Source organism: Meriones unguiculatus, chromosome 11 (genome assembly GCF_030254825.1).
Source record: "Meriones unguiculatus strain TT.TT164.6M chromosome 11, Bangor_MerUng_6.1, whole genome shotgun sequence".
NCBI lineage: Eukaryota > Metazoa > Chordata > Mammalia > Rodentia > Muridae > Meriones > Meriones unguiculatus.
This window is the reverse complement of record NC_083359.1, coordinates 99,453,189-99,467,877: the sequence shown is the minus strand read 5'-3', so window position 1 is coordinate 99,467,877 and position 14,689 is coordinate 99,453,189. Positions and strand designations below refer to the sequence as shown.

The 14,689-nt window shown below is 50.5% G+C and overlaps 1 protein-coding gene across 2 annotated transcripts in view; it reads left to right on the top strand.

The window, feature by feature from the left end:
• The window catches only part of Coq8a (coenzyme Q8A), a 30,404-nt gene that overhangs the window by 5,481 nt on the left and 10,234 nt on the right, over window positions 1–14,689 (top strand). The window contains exons 2-4 of one of the 2 annotated variants that reach the window (XM_021659758.2): window positions 8,191–8,376; window positions 11,128–11,541; window positions 11,783–11,849. In XM_021659758.2, coding sequence (XP_021515433.1) covers window positions 8,200–8,376; window positions 11,128–11,541; window positions 11,783–11,849 — 658 coding nt within the window. In that variant the 5' untranslated portion in view covers window positions 8,191–8,199. The remainder of the gene's footprint in view (window positions 1–8,190; window positions 8,377–11,127; window positions 11,542–11,782; window positions 11,850–14,689) is intronic. The other variant, XM_060364806.1, reaches the window with a different exon arrangement.

Here is a 14,689-nt window from a genome sequence, read left to right as displayed (position 1 = left end):
AAGTTGGCATCTGGCACCCCCTCCTACTCCCACTCCTGAGCATGTCATGAGCAGGTCTCGGGGGTTACCTTCCTACCCTCTGGATAGTGGGTCAAGTTCATTTCTGGGCATCAGGAGATGAGCTTCATGGGGTAGGAATCCTTGTCCCAGGACCATCCTGATTGGCCTGCTAGGATACAATTCTGGTGACCTCTTTAGCTGTCCTGGAATAATTATGGTTCTGGTTGGTTACCCTAGAATTGGAGTCTACAGACTTCATCTTTGAAGGACAAAACATAAGTATTTTGGACTTTGTGGGCCATTGATTTCCTGAAACCAAACCAAACCAATACAACACTTTAATAACCAGATTGTAGGCAGAACATAAGTGAACGCACATGGCTGTGATTCGGTACAACTCTGTTTACAGCAGTAGTGTTATCAGAGTTAGGGTCAGAGTTTATGCCTGGGCTGCTCTAGTAAGCCAGGCCCAGCCACCCATCTCTGATAAGCCAAATGAAAAGAGCAAAAGTAATAGTGAAAAAAATCAGAAAAGAGATTTCTTCAGTGTAGCCACATTAAGAAGCGATCCAGTGGTGACCTTCCCCTGCCCCGTCCCTGATCTCTCCCTGGGGTTCTAACTAGAGGGTAGAAGGTGAGACATATGCATACTTAAGCTGTCATGGTCAAGGTCTGCTAGTTCTTCCTGTCACTGTCCACTGTCTAGGGGCTTTACTCCTGCAGCAAGGGCTGACAAATGCAGATAATCTTTAAGAGTAGTTTCCCCTATGGCTGGCCCAGGTTTGAGCTGTTTTCATTTTGATGTGAAATTCCTGGGCAGGTTCTAAATCATTGGAGTTCATTGTTTCCGCAGAGCAGATGGCTGCAGTGACAGGCGCAGCTGGCTTTTAGCTCGCCCTCCTTTCTTCCAGGCTGCTTTAAGGGAGGCTGGTGATGGCCCCAGAGTCTTGGTTTGCTTTTGCCTTGAAGGACACTAGTCATATGTGTCTCTCCTGTTGAGAAAATATAGTCACTGTACTTGTTATTTGATTCTAAATTAGGAATTCCAGGGGCTTTGTGTGTGCATCGACACTCATTAGCTATTTCTGCCCTCTGATGCAGTGCCAGTGGGGAGGAAGGCCTGTGCCAAGTAATTTTTCTCACCACCATTCTGAGAGGGGCAGTTGAACCCTATTCCCCACAGTGAGATGCCCACAGGCTATGTGCCTGGCAGCCAGTTAGGGGCAGGTGTTGTCTGAGGAACAGGGCTAACCAAGGACCCAGAGAGGCGTTATTTATAACCTTTTGATCTGTTCTTAACCCACTGTCCGTTCCACCCTGGACAGGCACTAGAGAGATACGGAATAGTTTTTTGAAAGTACATATTTGTGTGCTTACTTAAAAAGTTTTTTTAACAACATATTTAAGGGTTTTCAAAAATAATAGTTTCAAAAAACTATTATTCAAATAGTACATCCTTTGTAGAAAATTTTAGAGAACAAATACGTTTCAGAAGAATCTAACATCCCACTACCCAGAGAAAGCCTCATGCTTTTAAAAGCTCTGTGATGACATTTTTTTTCCCTCCGCAGGAACATGCAATATATTTTTGTCAACAAAAACTTTTCCTATTGTCATTTAAATTGCTGAATTGTCCCACCTTCTGTGTATACTGCTACTCACTGTTTGGATTTTTGTCACCTTGACACAAACCTAGACTTGTCTGGGAAGACAGGATCTTAGCTGAGGAAAAGCCTCCGTGGGATTGGCCTGTAGGCAGGGATATTGGGCATTTCTTGGTTTCTAATTGATGTAGGAGGGTCCAGTTCACTGTGGTCAGTGCTACCCCTGGGCAGGCGGTCCTCCTGCCTTGTGTAAGAAGGCAGGTGAGCAAATTGTGAGGAGCAGGCCAGTAAGCAGAACCCTTCCGTGGCCTCTGCTTCAGCTTCTGCCCTAGCTTCCTTCCATACTTGAGTTCCTACCTTGACTTCCCCAGGGATGGGCTGTGATTGGACATCTAGGACAAATAAACCCTTTCCTCCCCAAGTTGCTTTCAGCTGTGGCATCATTAACAGCAACAGAAAGTAACTAGGCCACTCACCTAACCTGTTTCCAGTAGTGTTGTGGTTCTGGTCCTTAGTGCTGAATTACCACCTTCCACTTCTAAAGAAAGGCAGTTTGAGGGATTTGGGCAGGATATTTAGGTTGTGATCAGACAGAATGGCCCTGGGAGGAGAAGGGGACCGATATTCCTGGTGTGGGTTCCTGAGGAAGCAGAGGCAGACAGAAGCTGGCAGAGGCCTGGCTCTGTGCTGAAGCCCACTGTTGCTCGCTGCTGGGAAGACAAGAGAGCCGTTCTCTTCCACATTCTTTTCTTTTTCCTAGTGTCTAGTTCTAAGTTGCCTTTGGAAGCTGATAGCCCTGTGGGACATTGCCGGCTCTGCAGACAGAGCCTTGGAGTTAGGGGACTGGGGTATGTGACTGCTGATTCTCACTGTGTGACTCTATGGTGGAGGCAAAGGACAAATCTAGCCCACAGGGATTCATGGATTTTGGTTTTGAAGTCTGTTTACTCTAATGCATTCCTTCTTCTGAGTCCTGGGAGGAAACAGTTCTTTATTTTTCCCTTGTTGTCGGAAAAGGGAAAATGTTAAGGATATAATGGGACTTTTCAGTTCCCTTGGAGGGTTGAAATCCACATGCTTATGCCCAAAGGAAAAAGAAGGTTCTTCCCTGGAAGGGGCAGAAGGCCACTCACTAGCTCCGTGGGATCTCCCAGAGACAAGAATGTGTGAAGTGACTGTGCTGAGTCCTCTCGGTGGTAGGCTCTGGGGACTGTCACCTTTAAGAATGACCCGTCTCGTTTCCTTTTTCAAAGGCTTGTAGGACTCCTGGAAAAAGAGGGAACATCTGAAGGGTTTGTGTAGTGGCAGAGGCAGGCTTTGGGAGAAAAAGCAGCAGGTGGAAACTTGAAAAACGTCTCTCTGTGGAGGCTTTCTGCTTAGTCTGGAGTGCCAGTCACCCCTGTTCCCTCTCCTCCTCTTCTGGAAGGACTAGGGCTCGCAAAGTTGGCACATGGCCCCTTCCTGGAAACAGACTCCTCGCCCAGTTGTCCATTCAACCTTCCAGTTCCTTCTGCTGCAGAGTGAAGCTGGAGGGACGCTGCTGCAGACTAGCCTAGGAGCTCTTGGAAGTTTGATTGATTTGTGATCAAAGATGCAAACAGGTTTGAGCCAATTTTGCAAGTACCAGGCTTCCTCATGCTTTGCGGGACTAGCTAAATTCTTTTTATATACTCTGTATTTATCACTGTAAAGTACTGCTTGGTGCTGGAAGGACAGGAGTGTATACAGGAAGACAGAGTGGTTCTTGTCCTGTGGCTAAGAGCCACCAGTGAGATAGTAGATAGGTTCCAAGAACATGATCATGGCTGCAGTGGCATGCAGGTACAGGAATCTGAGACTGATGCCCCTGGGGAGGGAGGAAACACGCTTCGTTCCCTTCTTGCAGGAGCCCAGGTCTTCAGGGGAGACACCATGAAATTTAGGGATGGTTTAACCTAGCTGGAACACATTTGGTGAAAGGGACACAGTAATTCTAGGCTGGGGAGGCTGAGAGCACTAGGTCAGGAAGGCTCTGTCTGCCTCTTAGGGATCTCAGTGAAGCCATGGAGTCTGGGAGTACTTTGGCAGGACATTTCTTTTTAAAGAAACTGCTCTGGCTGGCAGCCTGGGGATGCATGGGAAGGTCAAGGCAAGATAGAGTAATGAGTAGGCCTATTTCACGAGGCGAGGGGATCAAGGTTGAAGTACTTGGGAGACCCTGAGCACAGATGTGCACTAGCAAGCTCGTGCCGCCCATTTGGGGAAAGCTGCTCAGGGCTGAGGACTTCCTGTGCAGTTTGCTGTTTAGCTTCTTACCTCAGCCATCCCAAGTAATTAGTGGCAGCTGTGGCGGGAAGGAGCCAGAGGAGGGTGGACCCTGGCTTTCAGAGGTGTGAATACCAGAGCTTTGCTGGCTTGGGAGCTCTGTGATGCCCTGTAGTTATGAAGGGCATTGACTGACGCTTGGTGAATCTTCATATACCATCTTCAGCTTGCTCTCACCCTGTGAGAACAGTGACAGGTTGGGTTGTCCTGGCTATGAAGTGGGGTGCATATGGCCACCTTCCTGCCGGATGAGACTCCCTTCCCTCCTGGGTCCCTAGTGGACGAGCATTTGATGCTTTTGTTAGCTTTGTGCTTGTTGAAATTGTCTATTGTATTTATTACGTTAAAAAGAAAAAAGCCCATCTACTTTTGCTCACATGTCTTTCTGTATTTAGCCAGGTCCACACCCCTTGTGCGTGTTTGTCAGTCCTAGAGACTTTATTTTTAACGTCCATAATGCCCCAGATAACTTCCATCCAGGTGTGACTCCAGGAGGTGGCTGGAAGGTTTTTAGGAATGTTGGTAAATGATGGTCAGCAGGAAAACCCTCCAGAGGTTGGGGACACTTGCCTCTGGGCTACCTGTGCCAATTTCTCAGGCTCTGTGCCCTAGCTTTGTTCATTGGAATTCTGGCTCTTTTGAGGCTGTCTTTATTTACTTTCCTGATAGAAATTTAACATTAGGACCAGAAGAGGCGTACAAGAAGCTGAGTCACCCAGCCGGTGGTGGAAGGGCTGGGCCATGTCTCGGCTCCAAGGTACCTCCTTTGTTTCTGCCTCCAATGCTTCCCAGGTGTTGGTGCCAATTATAGATGTACTTGCATGCTGTTGTGCTTTGGGCACATGGCTAGCACACATTAACCCAGGGCCTGCAGGGACAAGCTAGGTGCAGTGCAAGGAATGAGTGAAGGATGTTGGCATGGTCCCTCACTGGTATATTCTCCAAGTGTGAGTATCTCTCCTCTCACACAGCTTTACCTCTTTGAGGGAACTGGATCTTTGCTCCCCTCAGAAGAGAGCATTTACTCAGGAACAGGGTCCCCAAACCAGCAGGTCACCCTGTTGTCAGGGCTGGTGTAGGGTAGGGGGCTAATAGTCCACATGAGGTCTCTGATACTTGTCTGTGAAATCATGATGCTGATGTGGTTCTTGTATATGGAAAGGGTTTCTGGGCTTTTGATATGAGTTATGATGTAAATGCCCCCTAGCTGAGTGCCTGATGAGGTTGAATTATAGGTCACTGTGGCCCCAAGTTTGAAAACCAGGAAGAGAAGAGCTGTGGAAAGCAGCTTCCTTCTGGTCGTCATTTGCTCTCTCACCTCCTGTTTGCCGCTGGAGGACAGGGACTCCCTGGGAGAAAACTGCCTGTGTTGATAAGGCTGTGAACAGTTGGTTCACTTTGTACTGAGCGGGAGGCCCAGCATGACCCTGCACAGTGGGTAAATAATGTTTACCCAAGGGGGTGGCCGTGGGGCAGCCGCAGCAGTTTTGACAGTCCTCATGCTCGTAAAGAATCGTCTGTGCTTACTAGCAGTAGCTGCTGATCTGAGGAAAACAGGTTCGAGCACACTGTCCAGAAATCTGTAAGGGACCTTCTTTCCATTCCAGTGACTCGGGGCTCCAGTGTCGAGGGCAGGACTGGGCGCCGTTATGGAATTCACTAGTACGTCATATATAACTGTTCAGGCAGGAAGGAAAGTAAGGCTCTTCCTTGAGACAGTTTCTCTGTGTAACAGCTCTGACTGTCATGGAACTTGCTCTGTAGACCAGGCTGGCCTCAAACTCAGATCTACCTGCCTCTGCCTCCGGAGTGCTGGCATTAAAGAGGTGCGCCTCCACCTCCTGGCCCTTAATTTATTTTTTAATTAAACATTTGCAGTGTAGAGGGCCAGGGAGGCCCAGAATCACTCACCAGCTTTGTTCTTGTAGAAGTTTAGTGTGTGGGTATAGTAACTTAGATGGAAAATTCAGGCAGAATTTGTGTCAGGCCTTAAGTCAGAGTCTGAATAAAGTAGGTCTAGGTGGATGGTCTGAAGAGATTTAATGTCAGGTAATGGACAGGTGAGGTTTTGTAACTACTGAAGTCATGGTCTTTGGGAGATTTGTGTGCTGGTTTTCTGGGTGTAATTTATAGGTGACCCAGGGTAAGGCTTGGTTTTGGGGATCCCTGGGACATGATGGTCTTGGGACCACTGGTAGGAATGCATTTCTGGTACAGATCTCCTTCAAAATCCAGCCACCCTATCCAGGTTCTCCAGGGCCCTGGTACTTTAGGGTACCAGACAGTGTCAGTGGTGTTGGGGGTCATGGTGGCTGTGAGTTAGGAGCTGCTAACAGGCCAGTGTGAGCACAGACTGCATGCAGTTTGGCTTGTGGGCTTGTTCACCTGTTTATTGCCATCAAATCAGGAGGCCAGAGCAGAAACCTAGAGTGTGACAGGGAACCCGGTGATAAGTGTATGGTCGTTTTCTCCAAACCTACTGGCTCAGATGGGAGGGTGAGTAGCCTGGGACCAGGCAGTATGTTATCCTTGGAAGTCGGTGAACCAATTGTCTGAGGAGGCCCAGACCATGCCAGGCCTAGGTGCACCACCCCCTCCCCCAGGGTCACTGTGGGGTTGCTGGTGGCGTTGGCTACTTAGTTCCTTCTTTGACTCTTCACTGACTGGCAGCCACAGGAATTGTTTCTAAATATTAAGAGGTGCGTAGAAAGGCTGAGCTCCTATGTGCCAACTGCTAGGATGTGAAGGGAAAGCTATTGCCTAAGGGCACGTTATGGACAGCCTTATAGTTGTGGCCTCTTTGGTAGTGAGTTTCTACTATTATAACTAGTCTCCTTTTAAGGCTTTTAAAGATGATGTGTCTGTGTGTGGGTGTGTGCATGTGGTGCAGGTGCTGGCAGGGCCAGAGTCATCTCCCCCCTGGAACTGGGCTTCCACAGTTGTATGCTGTAGCTGTGGGCGCTGGGAACTGAGCTCAGGTTCTCTGTGAGAGAAGTAAGCACTCTCAGCCGCTGAGCCCTCTCCATCCTCCCACCCCCTCTTCTCCTTTTAAATGAAGGTCTTTTCTGCCATGCCGTGGGGCTGAGCCGCTCTGCTGGAATCCTTGGAGTGACTAAGGGCCAACATGTTCAGATGTCCCCTCGTTCTGGTCAGGGCCTTTCCAGTGCTGCTGCGCGCCTGTCCCCGCCGTTGCTTCTCTGTGTTAACGCAGCAAAAAGATGAGTGCGGGTGCCCCTTTGAGCGCCCCCTCTTCTGCATGTGTGTCAGGGTCCCTGCTCAGTTCCTACCTTACGCAGGTCCCTGTCTGGAGTGCCGGTCACACTCGTCTGAGGGACTTAAAGAACACTGCTGCCCTTTACCTACCTGGCATAGCAGTGCTGCTGCCTGCCTTGGGCACGGTGCTCCTTGCAGAGGGATCTCTGGCTCTTCCTATTTTTGCTTTAGCTTCCAGCATGTTAACAGGACTTATCTTAACCCATAAATATACCTCAGAGGTAGTTAATGACCAACTAGGCCTGGCCCTAACTACACTGTGGGTTCTGGATCTCAGCATCTCTGACCCTGACCTACTTCAGAAACACTTTCTGCTATGGCCAGTAGAACGAGGAAAGGCAAGCAAGGAGGCGGCACAGGAGGGGCAGGCAGTGGGCCTCCACGGCAGCACATGGTTGCTTTTTCTTGCTTTCCGTGCCTTGTCTGCTGTTGTTAGTGCTGGACTGCAGTGCGGACTCCCTGGCTGACCTTCGGGTCAAGGAAGTGCTCCCCGTGTCTAAGTCTGTGGGTGACTGCCCCATGCTTCACCAGGCAGTGCACTCTGATCTGAAAGAGGCAGGTACCCGCAGCTGTCGGGGCCTGGGGAGAGGCACACTGTCATGAGTGGATCCCTAGGCCCTGCACGGAACAGCTCGGGGCGGGGCCAGCTTGCTTCAGCACATCCCTGTGGCTCAGCAGAAAGAACGACAGACTAGGAGCTAGTCCACATGCTAGTCATGGTTCTGCTGAAGCCCTCTGCCCTCTGTGCTGAGGATTTCAGAGGTGATTTTGAGCCCAGGTGAGGAAATACACGGGCATTGGTCAGAGCCTGGTGGTACTGGTCACTGCCCTGGGTGTTGCTCCTCTCCTGTCTCTTCATTTTACCTCAGTCAGAAGGGAAGATCCATGGGAAGACCAAACCACCAGTTTTGCCTTCTGCTTAGAGTCTGGTTGGGGCCTGGTCAGTGTGTAGATGGATGAACCTGTGTCAGAGGTGGTATCCCTTTTCCTAACGCCCCTTTTCTTCCAGCCCTCAAGGATGGCTGCTATGTTGGGGGATGCCATCATGCTGGCCAAAGGCCTTGCCAAGCTGACCCAGGCAGCTGTGGAGACTCACCTGCAGAACTTGGGCCTTGGTGGGGAGCTCATCTTGGCAGCCAGGGCCCTGCAGTCTACCGCTGTGGAGCAGATCAGCATGGTCTTTGGGAAGGTGCAGGTGAGAGGTCCTTACAGCAGTGGGTGTATGTGGGTGTTGGGAGGCAGACAGTCAGGCTTGGAGCTCTTGATGAGACCGGGGAATGAACCAGGACGCAGACACAGACAGCTTGTTGTAGATGGGACCAGTGAGCCTAGTGGCTGGTGCATCCCACTATTATTTTAGGGTAGGGTAGGACCTTGTGTGGGAATCTGACTGTTATACTAGAACACCAGACTAGGAAGCGGAAATAATACCCACTTCTCACAGTTCTAGAGGCAGGGGAGGCCAAGATTAAGGGTATGGTAGATTTGGAATCTGATAAGGGCCCATTTCCTGGTTTCCAGGTTCAGTCCTCATTTGAAAAGTGCTCCCCGTGTCTAAGTCTGTGGGTGACTGCCCCATTTGAAAAGGCAGGTCTTTCAAATCATCTTTCATGTACTAGCATGCTGTGGGTTAGGTTTTAGACAGGGCTCACGTGTAGATCAGCCTGGCTCAGCCTCAGCCTTTGAAGGCTCCTCCTGTAGGCAAGGCTTGCTGAGCCTCACCTCAGATCCGTTTGTTATTTGCTGAAGGTGCTGCTTTCCAGGGTGCCCTCTGGTGAGGACAGTATTGTCTCCCCCTTTCCCTCATGCTGTTGGGGTGAAGGTTATCTTTGTGAAATGACCCAGGAATCCTAGAGTCTTATATCAAAGGGTGTTTTTAAGCCAAGGTAGTATCAGGATAGACCTGGGGATAGCATAGTACTGCCTACCAGCAATTCAGAAGCCTGAAAGGGTAAGGGTTGTGTGTGTGTGCGTTCATGGACATTCATGTGCATTGCAGAGATTGCCCTGCCTCTTTCCTGAGTCCTTTCAGTCCTATGGCATGTCCTACTAGGGCAGATCAGGTTCCTCTGTGAGGTGCTGTTACTATAACAGAAGACCACGGACTGCAGGCTTAAACAAGCACTCTTTCTTCTCACAGTTCCGGATAAAGGTCTCATCCTTCTCTGGCTGCAGGGCTGTCCCAGTCCCCAGCCTCCGCAGGTCTGTGGGAAGGTGCAGGTTTAGGTTCCCAGCCCCTTCCTAGGCAAGGGTGACACTGTGTTCCTCGCCCCATAGGTACCTCTAGTTTTAAGTTTTTATATCCTGTATACTTGAGATCCTTGCTGCTGAATGGACGGGTCTATGTGCTTACGCCTACCCTTGATTATATTAAGCCATAGGGCGAAAATCCTTGTCTTTTCCTAGCCTTGCCCTCCTGGTATTGAGGTTGGGCGGTGGGTGTTGTTCCTGTGGAAAGCTGGACGCTGAGCTTGCCCTAGTGCTCTGGGTCACTCCAAGGTAAGACTGCATCCTAGACCAGCCTCACCAGTGTGCAAGCTTCCACTCAGGACTTCCTCCAGAGTCTAGAACAGGCAGGGTCATCCTCCTTTAGCCACTGGAGACAGAAGATGGACAACCCGATGCCATGGAGGAGGCCCTGCGTGCAGTGACCACGTGGGTTCCCTTTAGCCCCTGACTCTTAGAGCTCTGGTTCTTTTCAGAGCCCTGCTCTGGGAGCCCTTGTACCTCTTATTCACACATTTCATCAGGTATTTGCAGAGACTGGGCCCCAGCTACTGTAACAGCAGTCACATAAGACTAGGAGGCCATCATCGGAGTTGTGGGATGGGAGGGGGTTCTGCCCTGACTTTTCATTACCAGGCCTTCCCTGGCTGTGAGGTCCCCAGAGCCCCAGGGACTCATTGCTTCTACTCTGAGACGTCGGGTGGCAAAGAGCAAGCCCTTGGCTTTGGAGTCCTTCTCTGCAGTCTGTCCCTGTCTCAGTCACATCTACTCTCGGGCTGTTTCCTGGGGAACAGAGAGTAGCACCTAGTCCGCCCACTTCCCTGGGAGAGCAAGGCTTGCTCTCAGTCCTCAGAAGACCTCAAGTAGCTGCACACGGGGCTCAGGTCTCCTGCTGTTGCTGTATGACATGTGGAGAGCACGTAGGCCATGGCATTTGCTCAGATTTCATTTGAACCAAGGACCTGGCCGTAGGCCTGAACCCTCCCGTTCCCCCCAACTCTGGCACACAGTGCTATTTAATTATAGCCTTCAGCAGTAGTTCTGTGACCTTGGGTGTAAACCCGTCACTGTCGGACAGTGAGAGCCCTATTTTCAGATGTAGAAGTCATTCAGAATGCTTAGGGACTTGTTAAGGTTCATTCCAGGTTAAAAATTTGAATCTGGTCTTGAAGGTTGGTCCTATAGCTTACAAAGGAAACATGGGGTGTCCTCTGCCCCCTCTGTGTTTGAGACTGACAAGGACAACCAGGCTCTGACCACCTCTGGCAAGATCCCCTTAGCCACATGCCAGGGCTGATGGTAGGGTCTGTGTCTACAGTGAGGTGTTGCAAAACCCGTTAGTTTCCATCTGTCTGCTGCTTACACTTCTGGAAGCTCTCCTCATCTTTTGTCCTGGTTTCTCTCCTAAAAGCCCCATGGGCTCAGTGTTGGCCTGGCCTCATAGGGGAGGAACCTGTTGCTAGTCATGTGCACCCTCCCTGGCTCTGTCTGGGCCCACAGTAGGTGCCAGTGGTGTATAGGGCCGCCTGCCTGAGATCACACAGCACACCTGCCAAGGAAGCAGGTTGGAGCTCTTTGCTGCCTCCTAGGCTTTGAAGGGGACCTCAAGTCTTAGCATAGCATCACCCTTGGAGGGCTGGTTGGCAGTCACATGCAAGAACCCTCCCCAGGAGGAGTTCCAGATACATCTGCCCCTCACACTGGCCTCTGATCTCTCCAGGGTCAGGATAAGCATGAAGAGTCATATGCTGCTGAGAACTTTGAAGATTTGGAAGCTGAGGTTCAGTTCTCAACACCACAGGCAGCTGGAGCCTTCACGGACTTCTCTGAAACCTCTTCGCCAGACCATCCATCATCTTCATCCCTGGGTCATGCCCACAGTGAGGGCCCAGCTGCTACCTATGTCTCTAGTGGACCCTTCAGGGAAGCCGGGCTCTCAGGACAGGCCACCTCTCCTATGGGCAGAGCCAATGGGAGGCTCTTTGTAGACTACAGAGACTTGTTCTTGGCTAATGGCATCCAGCGAAGATTCTTCCACCAGGACCAGTCCCCTGTGGGGGGCCTCACGGCTGAAGACATAGAGAAGGCCCGGCAGGCCAAGGCTCGCCCTGAGAGCAAGCCACACAAGCAGATGGTAGGTCTGTGAGGAGCCAGGTGGTTGCTGCTCCCGGTGGGGTTGGTGTTGGCCCTTATTTTGCCTCCTACTTTGGGATGCTGTGTGTTTAGGAATATGGAAGCTTTGGTACAGTGCTGCCAGCTGGAGTTGCTGCTGGTGGGAGGGGAGAGGGGAAGTGCAGGCAGCACGAGCCTCAGGCTGCCGTGTCTCATTTGTCAGTTTTGTCAATTCCATAGGTCTCTCTTGTTTTTCCCTTCAGCTCAGTGAGCGGGCTCGGGAGCGGAAGGTGCCAGTTACCCGGATTGGGCGGTTGGCCAACTTTGGAGGTGAGGTGGCCACGTTTCCCTGTGCTGCCCCTCCCCTACTGCCCTGCCCTGTTTGTCCTGGTTGAGTGGCCACTGTACGTTAAGGTGGAAGTGGTTGGGAATCCAGCCATGCCCACTGTTGGGTAGCGTGTGGCTTGTTGCCCATGAACTAGCTGTTGAGGATGGTAAGCTGCTTACAGGATTCTAGCCCCAATCTTGGCTTATCCCTGGGGCTGGTGTGTGGCTGAATCTTTCTGTGAGCTACAGCTTGAACTACGTGGTGGACCCTTCTTGGGGTCCACCGGAGGAGACCCCAGTTGTGAGTACAGGCTCCTCACTGGGCCCTTTGGCCCCCTAGGTGGAGGAGTTTCTGCTCAGGGACCAGCCATTTAGAGAACCTGTTGTAAGAAGTTATTAATATTTACTATTGGTTTATCTTCTGGTAATGCTGCTGTTAATCCTCAGCAGCTGTATAACCAAATCACCACACAGAGACTGGGTTTTTAGTTAACCTAGAACACAATGCTGGCCAATATTTACTCCCTCCTAAACCTCCAAGCCCTCAGTTTCCTAACATTTAGATTTCCCACCTTATACTAGCTTTTTGTGAAATCTTAGGTCTGGTTCATGCTCCACGTCCTCCAAGCTCTCTCTTCCAGCTCTCTTCCCTCTCTTCTCACCCTTTCTCCTCCTCCTCCTCCCACTCCTTTCCTGCTCTTTCTCTCCTCCCCTCTTTCCTGTCCTCTGGCTCCTCCCATTGCACAACATTGTATCTAGTTGCTTTATTTTGTCCTATTTACACAAGAGTTGAGACAGGATGTTTATAATGAGTATCACAATGCAATATCCGGATTGAAATCAGAGAGTTGGGGGTGGGGAAATCAGCATTTGAATTAACAAGGGTAAGGCGTATACATTTTAAAAGAACATTATACCAACAAGAACCCATTTGCCAGATCCCACAGATCTGTGGCTGTTAGTGTAATGGTATTGACATGCTGTGGCCCTTTGTCGCTGTTAGTTAAAGCCATTTCAGTTTGCTGCACTGCTGGAGACTTCTTTTGTCCTTGCTTTTGTGCGAACAGCCTTTGACCTACCACACCTGTGCTCTTCCTGAGGGACTCCCATGCTGTGCAGGTGTGTCCACTGTCCATCTGCAGAGGTCCTGTTGAGAGTGCCAGCCATTCGCAGTGGGGCTCTCTGACAGGGCTTCTGGAGCTGTCCTCAGCTGTCCAGGCAGTGCAAATAATGAAAGAAGAGCTTTGGGGGCTTGTTTCACGTACTGGCCTTGGACAGATGGTTAAGGTACATAACAGGCCTGGTGGGCTCATGATGATGCTGGTGTTGAGTTGGTCAGGGCGGCCCAGGACCTTCTGTCTACCCTTTTCTGGTAGATAAGCCCTCTTCTATATTCTGTCTGTATCACTTATTTTTTTCCCCCTCTGTTGCCAAAAGATGTGGAAACAACAGGAGGTTTCAGGAGGTTCTGGCTGTGGGCACTGACTGTTTCTAGGCCTGGAGTGAGGCAGTATGTCATGGTGGTTGTACTATGTCATAGAGCAAATTCTCTACCTTGTGTTGGATAGCGGGGAGCGGGGAAACAATGTGACAGGAGCATGCTGGGAATGATACACCCTGAGGATGCAGCCCCAGGAGAGAGGCTGCTGTTCTGTGCAGTCACAGAGGAGGAAGCTGAGTACAGACCTGTCTTGTACAGGGGCATCTAAGCAGCTGTTCCTGAACTAGGTCCCTCCCTTCCTGTGCAGCCAGCAGAGGACCCATCAGGTCTTCCCTCCTGGCTGGTGCAGTTCTGGGAACAGAAGACAAGTCCCGAGGCCCTTGGAAAAGATGCCTCAGGGTGCTATCTCTCCCTCTTTTTTGTTCCTCTTCCCCTGTACCTGGGCTGTAGCTCCTGTCCCAGGAGCTCATCTTCTCTGCAGTAGAGAATGTTGTTAGATGCCAGACACTCAGGAGGAGACTTTTTTTTTAATTACATATTTATTTATTTATTTATTTATTTATTTATTTATTGTTTTGTGCCTGCATGTACACCTGCATGCCAGAAGAGGGCACCAGATCTCATTATAGATGGTTGTAAGCCACCATGTGGTTGCTGGGAATTGAACTCAGAACCTCTGGAGGAGCAGTCAGTGCTCTTAACCTCTGAGCCATCTCTCCATCCCAGGAGGAGACTGTTAATACCTAGAAGCAAAGGACAATACTCACCTGTCTGCTCTATGTGGACTTTCCTAACGAGTGAGTGAGCCACGTGTATTAATTAAAGTGGGGTTTAGGGCTGAGGATGTGGTTCAGGGAGTTTGAGACCTTGCTTTGCGCACACAAGACCCTGGGTCCATCCTGAGTACAAGCAGGGCCTGGTCTGCAGCGTCTGCAGAGGCCCCTCTCGGCCTTGCTGTGTAAACAGGCCCTGGAGTTTGAGCAGGCTGAGCTAGCACCACCAGGAGTGGTGACTTACTGCTCCTGCTCTCGCTGTCACTCAGCCAGCTTGTGAAGGTCCCTGTGGTTGAAAGTTGTTTTTGCTTTTCTCACCTCTGTGACTAGGAGGAAGTGGAGTGACCTCTATAAGGACTTGAGTAGGGGGGTGGGGCTCCTGAGTTGCCCAGAACAGGCTCCCAACCTGGACACAGGCCCGCCATGCATCTGCTTTGCCTGCAGGAGAGCTATATGCCCCGTCACTTTTTTTCCGCCTTTCATGAGAGAAATATTGGGACCTTGCTATGTATGGCCAATGTGCTTGACAGGCCAGGGAGAAGGCCAGGCTGCCAAGAGTGCTTTTCTCCTCCCAGTGACATGGAGAACAGGCCCTTCCAGACCATGGATCACAGGAGGAGAGGCAGGCT